Source organism: Equus quagga, chromosome 2 (assembly GCF_021613505.1).
Source record: "Equus quagga isolate Etosha38 chromosome 2, UCLA_HA_Equagga_1.0, whole genome shotgun sequence".
Classification (NCBI taxonomy): Eukaryota; Metazoa; Chordata; class Mammalia; order Perissodactyla; family Equidae; genus Equus; species Equus quagga.
Window position 1 is genome coordinate 45,138,894 of NC_060268.1, and position 16,878 is coordinate 45,155,771.

Here is a 16,878-nt window from a genome sequence, read left to right on the forward strand (position 1 = left end):
TTACCTCAGCACCAAAGTAGTTGAAGATTCCCACTACACTAACAGGAACCAGCTTGTTCACACAGCGTCCTAGAGCTTTTCTTCCAAGGGCAAACACAAAAGGAATTTCTTGTTCCCGTGCCATGGCTATAACATTATAGAGAGCCTCATCCAGGCCACCTGAGAAAGTCAACACATGCAGAGGTTTCAACTTAGTTATTTCCTAAATGGAGCTATTTTAGCATCCAACTGCTATAGCATAAAACATAGCAAAGAATTCTATGAATGTTTGTGGCATTTATGCTATTCCACACATTTTACTATTTGAATTTGTATGGATATATGTATGCATGTTCTTTCTCCCCAGTAAAATTCCAAATTCCTTCAATGGCAATATTTTTGTCTCTCCATAGAGATTAGCATAGCAGGAGTCAAATTTCAATTCAATAACTATTAAAAGGAAATTAATTAAAATTGTTAATAGTGGCTGACTCCTTTATCCAATCTCTCAGCTCAAGTAGCAACCTATCACATGCAGTAAGATAGACTGTACATTACTGTTTTTATTGGTACTTCTTCCCTGTGGAGAACATGCTCACTACTGCTACTTCATGCACCTGTCCACTCCGATCACCCACAGTGGCTTCTCCATGAAAAAGGACAAACAAGGGTGCGGGACACAGTACAAAGTACTTGTGTGCTGGCCCACCCAAGGGCCTCTGTTCGCAACTGCTGGTTTCTGAGAGACAAATCTCCACCATAAGTAGAGCAGAGACCTTTATCTTTTTTCTAATTTTTTTTGAGACAGAAGGGCCATCAAAGGAAGATAATATAAAAATCTAAAAAGTAGAATATACTTGCAGAGGTAAAGAAATGCACTCTTACTAGTCCCCATTATGACTATGACAGAGGAAACACTTGCTGGGCCCAACTTAAATCTTTCACTTAGTGCTCATAAATGGGGATTTTCTTTACTATCCAATCTCAATTTTATTACTTAATTTCAGGTAAAGATTTCATTCTCTTTCCTCATGCTCAGTATTTTGTTTTATACTTAAAATCTGCTAAGAAAGATGTGGCTTCCACTTTAAAATTCACTGTGTATCTTATGATTATACTAAGTAAATATCAAAACACTTCAAAAGTAAAATGTTCCTACCTTTTGACTGGATTTTTTCACAGTTTGGAGAAATTATAACACACTTGATCTTGTTTAGCTTCATATGTTTGGTAACCTCCCTCAGACCCATAACCAGCCGTCTCCTCGCTTTTGCTCTGACAGGATCCTTTTGGTAGATGCGCTCTTGGAAACTAACGAGCTCTTGGAGGAGAAGAGTCACACACTCATCAATCTCTTTACAAAGAACCTGATTACAATACCTGCAAAAGAAACCAAAAATAGGTAAGTCCGTCATAATTTATTTTTCTGTAATTGTAAAATTACTTTAGGAAAAAAACACATCCAGTAAGAGGTTTTCATTAAAAAAACCAGTCTTTAAAAATCTCTTAAATCCTTTAGTCAACTAGAAAAATACAAGTTTTTCTGAATTAACAACAGATGAAGTTTTTTAAAGGATAGATTAACCGCAGAGAAGTACTATCCTAACTTCCAATTATTAATTTCCTAAGGATATACTCAAATGTTAGTCTGCTACTAAATAAAACCAGATTTAATGTTTTTTGGTAAGGAGATACAAAGTTATTTCATTCCAATGACTACTAAAGATGCTTCTAGTAGGAAAAAAATATAACTTCAGAGAAGCAAACTGAATGCCCTAGTACCAAGAATTCATCCTCTACGTTTAGATAAGTCACAATCTCTGGGAACTGGCTTCCTCAATCATAAAAGTAAGGGGTTAGGTAAGATGGTCTCTATCTCCAAAAATCTATGGCTATGGAGGATGAACTCATTATCAATAATTAAACTGAGGCCAAAACTAGAGGCCTAGAGATAAAAGTCACGAACCCTTGCATCAGGCAAAGCAACTGAATGAGGCTCTTTGTGAGATCATGTATGGACATAATGTAAAAAGACAGAAAGGAAGTAAGTGTGAGGCCACTATATGGCACTTAATTTCAGGGATAAGGAAGTCCCCCAAGTTTACTTACTCCTTATACACTCTTCTTTCCTAGTTCTCATCCCTCATTTCTACCATACACAGCCCATAAGGAGAACTGGTGTAATTTCTAATCTAGGAATAACCAGGCAAGCAAATTTCTACTTCTAAATTACAATATGTAGTGGAAAAATCTAGGCTTGCCCTTTTATAGTGCAAAAAAATGTTTTGTTTGGGGAATTTTTTATGTTTATGTGAAAAATGTTTAAATAATTACGATACTACTTCAGAAGAGACGATATAACTGGACTGACTGAGGAAAGATTAATTATCACAAAGTGTGCAAAATTAAAGAACAGAACATCAAAAATGCAATTTTCTTTAATTCTTTTTATCTTTCAAGCTGTTTATTTCGTACATATGCAACATTTTATTCCTCAAGTGTTTCATTTGTTCCACATCTGTTATTTGACATTTAATTAACTTCCCAAATCTAGGCAGGAAGAATTTGCTCGAAAACAATAGTATATAAAGAAAATGAACAGAACACACCAATGTGGTTTGGATTTACGCAGATTTTACTTTCACCCTGGATTCTTTCATATGTCATTTTTAAAAGTAAAATTAATTCATCTACACACAGGTTAAAATCCTGAAATCCTTCATAGGAATAACTGCTAGTTTTAGGTTATTCACAGATGGGCATTTTAAAACTAAGAAATATTTGCTTAAAAACAAATACCTTTCTGTAATATGTTCACTTCATGTAATATGGTCTTATAAACTTGTTATTAATTGGTAGAGAGATTTTTTGAAGGGCCAATAATATAAACAAAAAAGCAAAAGCATGTGGAGAGGGAAAACTTCACAGTATGGCATTTTACATATAAGATATAAGAGGCCAAATTTCCAGGGTATAAACACTATCTGATATAAAGAGAATATATTTACTGTCAAACCTCTCTCACATGAACAGTGATAGCTGACGGAAGGAAAATGCTTTAAACATAACAAAACCAGCTGTTAAACAAAATCTGGAAGAAAAACTTAAAGATCTTTGGTATTTTGTCTGCTCAACCCACCAAGTAACAATGACAATGCTATATTCAGAACCACAATCAAGATACTTAAACTATTCAACCTTAATAATGAAACTAAAACTTACTCTCTAAATCTTTTGCTGTGAATTTTGGTTATAGTCGAAGATGCCATTGGACTGCCTATCCCGGAACTAGCCGGGGAGCCTTGTGACACAGGTGTCATACAGTACGGAGAATTCTGACTTGCTGGAGAGAGTGAAGTATCACTGGGCATGCTCAGTCCAGTATCTATGGAGACATGAGATTCGGGGACAAGAATTTAGAAACCTAAAATGCTGAAAAGCCCTATACTGATCAACACAATTTAGAATGGCTGTTGTCTTTTGTATCACTTCCACATACTCCAGCAGCTAACAAGATGGGCATTGTTCATATCACAAATAAATATTTCTCCTACACTACAAAAATGAAGTCTTCCTATTATTAAAATATACTCTTAAAAATAGAGCACAGCTGGGGCTGGCCCCGTGGCCGAGTGGTTAAGTTCGCGCGCTCTGCTGCAGGCGGCCCAGTGTTTCGTTGGTTCGAATCCTGGGCGCGGACATGGCACTGCTCATCAGACCACGCTGAGGCAGCGTCCCACATGCCACAACTAGAAGAACCCACAACGAAGAATACACAACTATGTACCGGGGAGCTTTGGGGAGAAAAAGGAAAAAATAAAATCTTAAAAAAAAAAAAAAAAATAGAGCACAGCTACAAGTCTCCAGAGGAGATGAGAAGACAAAATTATCTAAAACATAATATTCCTAGAGGATTTAAATTGAAGAAGAAAGGTACCAACTTCTGCACCTCTTTCCAGATTATGTTACCCATCTCCTCCATCTCTATTTTTCTACCTATTTCTCAGAAATCTTTTTTCACTATCTAAAAATTCCCACTGCTGCTGGCAATGATGAATTCTACCTCACCATTCTCTCCACACCACTCCTGATTCTCCAGGCACCACCCCAGTTTCTCTCTCATTTGATCTTTGCTTCTGTGCTCAGGCAGCCACGTTTTTAGATGCCACCTCTTGACTCGACTGCCTCCTTCAGTTATTGCTTCTTTCCTAAACAGCCAAACTTGGGAAATGAGTTAATATTTGTATATCCAGTCCATTAATTAATGAAGTTACACATATATCTTCTTACCTCCCTACCAGATTGTAAGCTTTCTGTAGCAGGACCAGTCTACTATATATCTTTATTACATTTCCTGATCTTCCCACCCCAGTTACTAAAATACACGTGGTAGGTGTTCAATAAACACTTGCTTAATGAATGGGTACAGAAATACCCCTAAATACAAAGGCACTCATATTTAATTGAGAGTAAAGAGAATCCTAACCAAGTATGTCCTAGCTGAACAATCCTTAGAAGTACACTCATTTTTCTAAACACAATGGAACAGTGTAACTTAAATGAGATTTAAATATATCACAAAAAGTTGAAGAATAAATAGATACCAGCAGAAAAAAGGACCTAGCCAGGTCTCTTTTAAAACCTTTCTGGGGCCGGCCCCATGGCCAAGTGGTTAAGTTCACATGCTCCGCTTCAGCAGCCCAGGGTTTCGTCAGTTCAAATCCTGGGTGCGGACATGGCACTGCTCATCAGGCTATGTCGGGGCAGTGTCCTGCATGCCACAACTAGAAGGACCCACAACTAAAAATACACAACTATGTACCAAGGGGCTTTGGGAGAAAAAGGAAAAATAAAATCTTAAGAACAAAAAACAAAAAAAAACATCTTTCTTCCATAGTAGCATAAATTTTAGAAGGAATCTGCAGTTTTGCTGAGGTCCCAACTGAAATCGTATGTGCTGGCTGCTGTATGGAACTGAATCTTACTGATCAACTGGACTCCACACTGCAACAGGCTTTGCCATTCTCTACTCGCTGTGGCATGTGTATTAATTCCATGAAAGCAAGAGAGAAAATCAACAAAAATAATTCAGTGCAAAACAGTCCTATGAAGAAAGACAGCCAATAAAAGAAGACAAAATAAAAAGAACTGTGACAGTTAAGAGAGAAGATCTCATGTATTACTGAGATCATAATTATGAAGGTTTACAACGAATTCAGGATTTAGATCTCCAAAATGCCATAGACCTACTATATGGTACCCACCCCCCACCGCTTTTAACAATCTCCCTACAGAATCATCTTTAAAAGAAATCACTCTCAAAAATAAATTTAGATTAAATATGGAGCACCTCCTTCAATTAGGAGTGGAGCTAGTGATGGCTTACCTCTCTTAAAATACTCTGTACTATTCCATGAGAAGAAGGGGAAAAGGAATGATCTTACCTTCCTGGGAAACAATCTCCTGTGGCAAATCATCAATAAAATCTAAGTGCATTTCTACTGGTTCCTCGGATCCCAAAAGATTGTGGTCGACAGTTAAACGGCCCTTCTTTTCCTCTCTTTCTTTCAAAATAACCTAAAAGTCGTCACCAATCTTTAATTACTGATCACTCTTTAAGTATGTACTGAATGATTAAAATGTTCACTATTACACAGGTATAGTAGTTCACTTAAATATGAACAGGAGGATTTCGGGTGGTTATGTGTTTATTTGGCTATGTAGAAACTGATTGGCAAAAATATAAATGTAATTTTAGACACTGTAGTTGAAGGAAGTACTATACTCAAAATAAAGGGAGACAATTATGCTATATAATACTACAGCTATCAAACCACATCTGTTTCATTCTTTAAATCCTGGTTGACAGAGTTTCTCCAAAAATGGATAAAACAAGTTTTGGAAACCAGGTCATATAGTTACATTAGATTTACATTGTGCAGTTTTCAATTATTTGGACATGGATTATCTCATTCTGCTTCTCCTAATACTGGGTTAAACAGAGCAGAAATTATTCCCGAGTTGTAGATGAGGAAGGTGAGGGTAAGAAACATTTTCCTAAAACTACAAAATAAGCACTGAAGTTAGTACCAGAATCCCGGGTTTCTGCTTCTTAGCATCCAACGGTTTTGGATATTAAATGCTTAACTTTTCTTTTTAACTTTATAGAAAGAATTCCTTCTCCAGGGCCTTGTTCAACACAGAAAGATAGTCATGATGCTGATGACATCCCCAACCTCGAGTTAACTACTCATCATGAAGATGCATGCCTGTGAACATTTCACAATAATCTACTGGCTAAAATGCCAGAACTACTTTTGCAACACAGATTTAAACCCTATTTAGCCTGTAAAATAAACATCTCCAGATTTTGGTTTACCTTTTTAAGTGCTGTGGGTCGTTTTAGTTTTGCAATTTCCTTTTCTTTTCCTTTTTTTGCTTTAGAGGAAGTAATGTCCAAAGAATTAAAGGATGTCAAACAGGGCTGACTTTTAGTTAAAGGTTTTCTGTTAGTAGAGTCTTTAGTGTGAAAAGAAGCTGCAGTGACCACTAAAAACAAACAAGAACATTAATTTTATTATTATAGCCAACTCTACATACTTTCAAATTTTCTAATGATAAATCTACAAAAACAAGAACATCCTCTTCCTGGGGGAAAAAAAGACACCCTAATAGCAGCAGCAGTACACGGCTGTGCAGTGTTCCTCAGATACAGCTTTTATCCATCTTTTTAGCCTCCATAAGATAAAGACGACAAAGCCAATACAACTAACTAATTTCATGGTCCAAAGAAGGGATAAATAAATTGTTAGTTATACACTACTTCAGCAACCCTCAAGCATGGCAATGGCTTGCAAGTGGTCTTCAGTCAGAATGATTCTCTCTCTAAAATTTCAAAAGTCTGCACCTCTCCTTATTCCTAGAATCTGCCTTACATAAGAATCACCCTTATATAAAATGGAAGTCTACCACTCCTCTCCTCATTGCAATCTGTCTGTAAAGAATGATGATTTCCTCCTCAGCTGCACTTCCAGTATTCAGCAATTCTGTTATGCCTGACTGATCCTCTCATTCCCCAGTGGCTACCCCCCCAATCGTTTAGCAGTCCTAGACCTTTCTAATCTCAATCTTCTCACTCTAGCAGAGAAGTTTTCCAGCCACCTCCCTGAGAAGATGCTATCCAACATAAACTTATAAAGCCACCTGAGAGGATGCAGCAGGCATCCTTACTCCTGTCCGAGGCTCACTAACCACCTCTGCTCTTAATGCCATCTCCAGATTAATTCCTCGAGGATCTTGCTCTCTTCCTTTCCCCTTGCATCTTTCAAGTTCCTCCTTAAGCCTTGACTCTTTTCCATAACTCTCAGTAACAAGCTAAAACCTCCTGTATATAAAAGAAAGAAAGAAAAAAGGCAAACAAACAAACCCTTCCCTTGACTGGCTTCCTCTCAAGCTAAGGTACCATCACTTCCCTACTAAACTACTGAAAGTCTGCTTTCTCATCAATCACTTTCCACATCATTACAATCTGGCCTCTGCCTTACCCACTCTTGAAACTGCTACTATCAAGATCACACGTAACCTTGCAATTGTCAAACTGAATTTTCTGAGTCTTCAATCTATTTGTTTTTTTCAGCTTTTGGTATCAAAGATCATATCCTCTTCCTCAAAATTCTATCCTTGCCTTCTGTGACATTACATTCCATTTTTCTTACTCTTTTTCAAACCTGTTTTTCTGGTTCTTCTTCCTCTTGTCCTTTAAATCTGAGCATTCTACAAGGCTTTATCCCTGACATCTTTTTCCTAACTTTTCTTTCCTCTGACAACCTGATGTATTTCCATAGCTACAACAATCATCTCTAATTGAAACTCACTGACTTTTAACCTAAACTGCACACACATAACTATATGTTAAATAGGAACCACCAGGATCTCCCCAACTAGCATTTCAAATACAATAGGGTCTCCTCTTTCCAATAAAATTCTTCTTCCAGGATCTTTATCTTATTTGGGATCATCAGAGCCCCTACCACCACCACAGTCCTCCACACCAGAGTTTGGAGTCATCTTTGACCTGTTTCCACATTCCACAGTAAAAAAAAAAACAACAAATAAACAAACAAACAAAAAAACCCTATCAATTCCATACAATTCTTTTGCATCTCTACCACTATCTCATTCTTTTCTTGGACTTCCCCTGAAAGTTGAAACCTTAGCACTCTCCAATTTTAACACTAGTGATGGGTTAGAGGTTAATTTCATTTCTAGAAATTAAGAATTCCAGAATCTTACTCCCCTCTTCAAAGCCCAGTCCAAATGCTACCATATATGGGTTATTTATAACACCCTCCCCATACCTCCCTGTTGACATAAATCACTCTCTCTTCTGCCAGCACTGCTTTTTATTAGTTATTTGTGTATGTCTTTTTCCCTGACTAGATTACAAACTTCTTGACCGCAGAGATATCTTAATCCTATCTGTAATTCCAACAGTTCCTGACACCACACTTTGCAGGTAAATACTTTACATTTGAATATATTAACATTTGCTAAATGAATCAAACTTGTAACAGTGAGTCATGTGAAGTATCACAGGTTAACAATCTCTTCTCCATAATAATTAGTTAACATTTATTGCATGATTATAACCCAGACATTCTTCTAAGCACTTTACACGTATCATCTCATTTAATCCTCAAAACAATCCTGAAGCAGGTACTATCATTACCTCCATTTTAATGTGAAGAAACTGAACAGGAAGGTTAAGCAACTTGCCAAGGAAATACATGGAAGAACAGGATTCAAACTCAGGCAACTTCACTCCAGAGCTCCTGATTGCAGCCACTAAGCCACAGTGCCTCTGGAACACTGCTCTCAGTTCCATTGCCTATAGTGCTTTACTCTTAGGGAGAGGTTACTGCCACTCTCCTCATCTCAGTAACACGCAACTCTAAAGCTGTGTATGCGCTCAGTATTATTTTTACTAATAGTACTCAAAGCTAAGGCTCATACTCGATGGGTGACTACCTATAGGTTTAAACATTCTGCAGGTAGGATTAAAGTTATACACTGTTACTTATTAGCTTTTTGTTTAAAAACAACAGACCTTTTAGATAAGAACAGAAGAAATAGAAAATTTACTCTGCCTCTTCATCATGAGTGGTTTTTGTTGGTGCCTTTCCCCTTTCTTTATCCTATTCCTCATCCTCTAAAACAAAGGCTATGAAAAGAAATAAGGGAGTACATCAGAGCTTGCTGAGCTCTAAATTTGATGAGGTTTGTTAAAATATAAATTACTGCTTCAGTAAAAAGCTAGATCATTCTCATTCTCTCCCTCTCTCTCTCACACATACAGACATAGACACACACATACAATTTGATCAAAACTCTGTGTTTCCCATTTGGTTTTAAATTGGATATTTTAGCAGTTATAAAGCCAAATTACTTGTGATTTTCTTTTGAAGGAAGAAAATATTTGATTCAAAATGTACACCAACTGACATTTGAAGAGAGACCTGAAGGAAGGGAACAAACGATACAGATAACTGAGGAAAGAGAGGCTCCAGGAAAATGAAATAGTAAGCACAAAGACACTGAGCTAGGAGCATGTTGGGTGTGTCTGTGGAACAGTGAGGGGGCTAACATAGCTGGAGCATTGTGTGTGAGGAGAGCATGGAGATATGGGCCAAAAGCTATTAGGGTCAGCTAAGATACGGCCTTAATCAGGACTCGCACTTCACGCCAAGTGAGATGAAGAGGTATTGAAGGGTTTTGCGCAGTGGAGTGATATAACCCAGCTTGTATTTTAAAAAGATCACTCCTTTTTAAGAGAGACTGGGAACAGGGGGAGGGAAAGGTAGGGAGTGGTCAGAAGACTACAGTGCAGCCTACCGATGGGGGGGCTTCTAGGGGGCAGGAAAGGAGCTGGGGAGTAGTTTAGACTCCGGATTCTTTTAGTTTTATAGATACAACTTAGATTAACAATATAAAAATGTATTACCAAAGCCAAAGAGCAAACTGCTCAGACTAACGGTATCACCTGTACACGACAGTGGTCTCGTATTAGTAATCTGCCGCGCTTTCATCGCTTGTTGTTGTTTTTCCAGAGCTGCTAACATATCCCCCAAATCCAGCTGCACAGGGGTTTTATTCTTTTTTCCAGCTGCCTTTGATAAAGCTTCCTGCAAAGTAAACATGAAAACATTTACTTTCCGTTATAGCACAAAAATGTGGCAACATGATTAGATTTGTCATTCCATCTATTCATCCTCCCAAACCAAAAAAAATAAAGTTACTTGTACATAAAATGTACCTGTAATTTTTTTTGCTCCATACTTATTTCTGAATATTCTTGAGCTGTGGCAAGAGCTGCTGCTAAAGCTTTCTTCTTCTGACTTTTTGCACGTTTAGGAACTGAAGTTGTGATGGGAATTGGAGTCTGAACTATATTGATTGGTGAGTTCTCAGGTAAATCATCCAACTATGATAACCAGAGAAAAACATTTGTTAGTGATCCCATAAAATTCTAATCGCAACAAAAGACAATCAAGAAGGTGGTAAGTGGACTAGACCCTTCAAAGGATTCAACATCATAAAGAGCAGAGTGAGATGGTGGGACCATTCTAAACTGGGAAATAATAAAGAGACAAAACAGCTTAGTGCAACAGGTGACCTTTGTCTGGATCCTGGACTGAAAGCGAAATAAAATAACTCCAAAGTTAAGTTTTACAACTGGGTAAATCTCAGTATGGACTGTATGTTTATGATATTTAATTAATGGCATTAATGGTCTGTAATGGAACTGCAGATTTCATAGGAAAGTATCTTTGTTCTGGCTATGCTGAAAAGAAATACTAAAGGTAAGAACCAAATACACTGTTTCTTCTAAATGACGCTGTCTCACACGTCTTTACACTTACCTGTAATCTTTCTTTACATCATAGCCATAGTTCAAAAGATGTTCTATTTTGCTTATCTCTTTAATAAGAGTCACTTACTACTTTTGAAGAGAGTTTCTGTTGAATATTCTCGTCCTTAGCATTTCCATTCTCATTTAGTTCTCGAAATCCATCTTCATCCTGAAATAATTTCACATTTTAAGTAAAAGGAGAGTTCAAAGCAATAAACTCAAGAAAACCTTTTATAATGCTTAATTAACAGTAATGAAAAAAGAGGAAGAACTTCTTTTTTTTAATTCTACTACTGAACTATTTAAAGTCGGTCTTAAAAAGACAATCTCACTTCTCATATGCTAAAACAGCTAATTTAACTATTCAAGGATAGGGGCATATCCACACATGTCCATCCTTTGGATTTTTGCATCCACTATTCCATTCTTATTAATAATTCTACCCTTAAGATGGGTAGGTAATCAAAAAGAAACTTAAAAAGGATTTTATCACAATTCAGATAATCTGGAAAACATTTTAAACAAATGGCTTACTATGAATTTCATTAATATATTCCCTGTCCTGCATTACTACACCCACCTGTCAATAAGGTCAAAAGTTAAAAAACAAAAATTTAAAGAAACTTCGTATTCAAAGTAATTTCTTTTCTAACATAGAAAATTTTATCTAATATCTTTAACTAAATGTAAGTATGGAACCAACCATATGCTTAAGCGCCAATACTAAATCTGCCACATGTATTGTTCTTGATAGAAGAATTAAGATACACTCTCAAGTTCTTTAGGTTGATTTACACTAAGCTTATCTAACATGTTATCGATCTCTAGCCTCCAGCCTCAAGCATGCTTTCCAGTTTAATCTCCATCTGTTAACTCATTTTATAGAAACTACGATCCAACAAAAATGAGTTACTCAAATGTGTTACCTGGGATGGTGTTCACTATCTTGACACAACCAAATTTTACTCAATCTTTAAAATCGATTCAAAACGTTATCCTTACCCCTGCCCCAAACCCAAAGGGACTTGTCTCTCCTTTCCACTCCAACCACATTCAAGCAAGTACATAGTGTACATGGCTATATTCCTCACTACACAGCAGCCTCCCAAAGGGTAGTTTATTCACCTTAATGTATCATTCAGAGCACCTTACTTTATACATGTAACAGGCCTCCAACAAGAGCCAGTCATATATAAACAAATGATAGAAACATTGCAATTGGAATATAAATTGTCTGCCTATTAAAGAAAGTAAAATAGCCCCTTTTCTTCTTTCTCCAAGACTCTCCTGGCTAGCAGCACAAATTAAAGATTGAACTATTTAAATCTGAAAAACCTGAAAAGCAAACTGAACAACAATAACAAAAATTAGGAAGAAAGTTTCATACTAGATGAAATCCATATAAAATCAAGTTCTACCTCTACATGTTATCTCAAAATGACGACTACTCCTGACAAAAATGTATAAAAATAAGCATTAACTAAGTTAATGTTAGACTAACTGTACACAACCAAGATAAAAATGAGTCAATACTTATAAGTAATTTATAATCTAATAGTGGAGTCATGTTAAAACATAAAAAGTACTTATAACATAAGAAAATTAACTTCTTAATAGGAACATTAGCTATAGCAGTTTACAGAGTTTAAAAAAATACCTCAAAATACAAAGACTCAGAATTTGGGTTGCCTCTATGAGATTGACTGGGGTTTAACTGCTTATTATCTTGTCTCTTTTGCAAATTCTGTCTTCTTTCAGAGGAAGTGCTATGTCCTCGGCATCTGAATCCAACCTAAGTAAACCCCAGAGGAAAAAAAACTCTTACTATTTTTAAGTAAATGTTTTATAGAAGTATAACATACTTACAGAAAAGTACACAAAGTGTGCAACTCATTTTCATAAAGTGCATAACTTATTATAAAAGGTTAAAACTTCTGACAAATAATTATAAGGAAAATATGATAATTAATGCACACTACTTTATTTTTTTTCCCCTGTACATGAAGATTTATATCAGCTTTACCCATAATAGCCTAAAACTGGAAACAGCCCAGACGTCCTCCGTTAGGAGAACAGTTAAACTAACTGGTACATCCATACTATGGAACAGGAGTCAGCACAAAAACGAACTAGTGATATACCCAACAATCTGGACAAACCTCCAGAGAATCATGCAAGTGAAAAAGGCCAATCGTAAAAGGACTATATGAGTTCATTTATACATTCTTAAAATGATAGAATTACAGAAAGGGGGAACAGATTCGTGGATTCTAGGGCTGAAGGAGAGGCTGCTAGAGAAGGGAAGGGAGTGTGGCTATAAAAGGGCAACATGAAGGATCCTTGCAGCGATGGATCTGTTATGTATCTTGACTGAATCAATGTCAATATCCAGGTTGATATTGTACTATAGTTTTGCAAGATGTTACCATTGGGAGAAACTGCACATTACCTTTTTATTATAGTGTTATTTAAATCTTCTAGGATCTGTCGTTTTATTAAAACAGAAAAAACAGAATTCCTGGGAAAGATTAAAAATCTTGTTTCCAAGAAAATAATTTAAGAGAAAAAAAAATTTCCTCAATCACATAAATTATTGCTATTGTATTAACAATTTGCAAAATGTCCAATTGTCATAGAGGCAAGAAAAAAAAACACATTAAGCATTTTAAGAATCTTAAGACATTTCAAGTTCCCTCTCTTAAGTAGCCAATGCAGCTAATAAGGAATGTCTCGTCTTAACCAGGATACTTAGAAGACATGAAAAGTACGATCTTTACTATGAGTTACCCAAAAATTCTAACAATAAACACAACTTGAAACAGACCTGGACAGAATGTGCTGGTATACAGGCTTTATGAAATCAAAAATATGCACACAAAGACCTGGAACCACCTAGCAATTCCCAGGCTAAGCAACTGGTCTAAAAAGACTTGCTGATAAGAAATAGAATTTTTATACTCTTCTGGGAGGTAGGCTGTATGGCACAACTATAGACCAGAGGATAGTCATACAGCAAATTTAATTCTTCCTTAGAACACGCACCGTGACAACTGGGCTACTTCCTATAACCTGTAAGTACCAGTTAAGAAAATACATAACTTGCCAGATACCCAACAGTTTCTTGGTTTTAAAAATTTACTTCATTTTAAAATAGACTCATGAATATGGATAGAGAGATGGATAGGGTAATACATATGTGATGAAGCACCTTTCAGTAAAATGTTAGACAGCATCTAGCTAGTAGCTATATGAACGCTCTCTGTAAAACTATTTCAACTTTACTGTCTGTTCAGAAATTCTCATAATAAAACATTTTTAAAATTGGCTCATGAAAAGAAGCTCATACACGGGTGGTAAAACAAATGCAATTTACAATGTCCAGGTACTAAAGAAACAACTTAATTCACATAAATTATTAACACTGAAATAAGTACTAATAATCAAGCCCCAAGTTAGGGATGAATAAAACAGCAAGAGAATAATTCTTAAGTGCAACTCATTTCTTTGTACAGTCACTATCACAAAAAAGTAAATGCCAACCTGCCCTTCAAACAGCACTAAATTACATCAAAAAGTAAGCCTTATTGTAAACCAGAGTTAGAATATATGCATCAGTGTTGTTACAAACATTAAAACAATTTTTTAAAAAAATAAATGCAACTTGATTCTTGCACTTGGAGACATAAAGCTCCAGCATTAAACTAAAACCCCCAAACTAATGGTCCCAACCAAGTTCATGAGGACTAAGTATGTAAGTATTTCAATCACCTCTTGGAATAAATTAACAGTCTCATTTTTTTTTTAGTTCTTCTAAGAGAAAGTGTTTTTTTGATAAAAAGTGGGCATACAGAACTGAACAAAGCAGAAATATATATTAAGATTCAAATACATATTAAGATTCTTAAATGACTGGCACAAAATTAATATTAAGAGATTTACGCTTTCACACTGTTTACATAACAAAAAAGAAAAAATTACTAGGAATTGATGTATGAGGAATATGCACAAATTTATTTTGGAAAACTATATTACTCTTCTGCAGAATACAAAACAATGACTCAAAAATAGGAAGACATACTGTTTTTTGCATAGAAAGACGCCATATCATAAAAGTAATCCATTTTCCCTAAGTTGATAGATTAATTTAGTGACCAACATAACAAAAGATTTCAATATATAGTGGAATTTAATGGTGATAAAAGTGGTTATCTCAAATCAGCGAAAAGATGGGGCTTTTCAATAAATGGTGTTGGGAGATTTGGGTAGCCACCTGGAAAACATAAAATAGGACCCATATCTCACACCATCCACCAAGAAAAACTCCAAATGGAATAAAGATTTAAATGTAAAAAAACAAGAGCATAAACACACCAGAGGAAAACTGGCAAATTCCTTTATAACTGTGGAGCACAGAAAAGGTTTTTCTAACTACAATTTAAAACCTGGAAGCCATTAAAAAAACAATAAAATCAACTTATAAAAATAAACTTCTCAATACACTTTAAAACATAAAATAAACTTGTGCATGGCAATAATAATGAGCAAAGTCAAAAATAAAAATGAAAACCTAGCAAAATATTTGCAACTCACATTATAGACTAAAGGCTCCTAGAAATTTTAAAAATCTGCTAAGAACTTGATCCAACTGATTAAAAAATGTACCAAAAGAAGGGAATAGATCAAGACACAAATAATGAGTAAAGGATATGACCAGGCAAGTTCACAGAAAAGTACAAACAGTCTTTAACCATGGAAAGATGCTCAACTACATTAATACACCAGTTTCCCCTAACTGGCACAAATCCAAAATCCTGAAAAAACAGAACTTCTGGGGTTATATGGAAATAGACATTCTCCATACTATTGTTGAGAATGTAAAATGATTCAATTTGGTCATATTTACCAAATGACAGAGATGACTACCTTTTCACCCAGCAGTCCCTTATCTTGAAATTTATTATACTGCTGTACATACATATTTTCTAAATGACCCTGCAGTATGTTTATAACAGCAATAGTTTACAAACAACTTAAGTGTCCATCAACAGGACTACAGAAATTAACAAGAATACATCCATACAAGATTAGGAATTGTTAAACGTGTGGAAGCCCTCTACGAATTAACATGGAAATGTCTCCAAGATACATTGTTAAGTGATGAAAGCAGAGCACAGAACAGAGTGGATAAAACATAATACACATACTTGTATTTACTTATAATGACATGAAGAAACTCTGAGAAAATACACAAAAAACTAAACAAAGTGGGATAGAGGTAGGAAAGATAAGGGGATATGGATAAAAATGAGATTTTTCATTACATAACCTTTTTCATCTTTTATTTTTCAACCTATTCACAAAATAAAACCAGTTTTAGAAACTTAAGTTTTTAGATTCTGTCCATTGTTTAAATTGAGGCTACATCAGAATTTAGAAAGAATCCGCCTTTTCAAATGTTAAAACACTGGTAAAAATATTAAAAATCACTGCATGGTACAGTAGTTAAAAGAGCATGGTACGGTTGCAAAAATCTGATAAATGGAACAAAATAGCTCAGAAACAGCACCTAAGACATAAGAAATTAGCTAATGACTAAAAGGGCAGCACAAATCAGAGTAAAGAATGAATTACAACATTAGGACAATCAACTAACTAGTTTGAAAATCGACATCACTATGTTATACCACGCATCAAAATAAATCTCAGATAAAAATCCTAAACATTATGCTATAAAAAAGTAGCAGAAAACACAATGAATATTTATTTTATTTCTAGAAGACTTTTTAAGCCTAAAAACAATCAGAAATTGCAAAAGGGGAAAATATTTTGACTTAAGATTCTGCGTGTCAAAAATCAAACAAATACAAACTTGAGATTAAGTGTAACAAAGCATCAGAAGTAGAAAAGAAAACAAACACACTGTTCAACTGCTGGCTCCAGTTCTTCTAGAATAAAGAGAGATACAAAGTAAACAATATTTAACATTATTT

The 16,878-nt window shown here is 35.5% G+C and overlaps 1 protein-coding gene across 3 annotated transcripts in view; it reads right to left on the reverse strand.

Moving 5' to 3' along the window:
• SECISBP2L (SECIS binding protein 2 like) overlaps positions 1–16,878 on the reverse strand; it is a 47,587-nt gene that overhangs the window by 12,139 nt on the left and 18,570 nt on the right. For 2 of the 3 annotated variants that reach the window (XM_046651081.1, XM_046651072.1), the window contains exons 8-16: positions 12,546–12,680; positions 10,977–11,057; positions 10,292–10,459; positions 9,980–10,160; positions 6,359–6,528; positions 5,424–5,556; positions 3,202–3,364; positions 1,139–1,359; positions 5–159 (exon numbers count right to left, since the gene is read on the reverse strand). In XM_046651081.1, coding sequence (XP_046507037.1) covers positions 5–159; positions 1,139–1,359; positions 3,202–3,364; positions 5,424–5,556; positions 6,359–6,528; positions 9,980–10,160; positions 10,292–10,459; positions 10,977–11,057; positions 12,546–12,680 — 1,407 coding nt within the window. The remainder of the gene's footprint in view (positions 1–4; positions 160–1,138; positions 1,360–3,201; positions 3,365–5,423; positions 5,557–6,358; positions 6,529–9,979; positions 10,161–10,291; positions 10,460–10,976; positions 11,058–12,545; positions 12,681–16,878) is intronic. The other variant, XM_046651086.1, reaches the window with a different exon arrangement.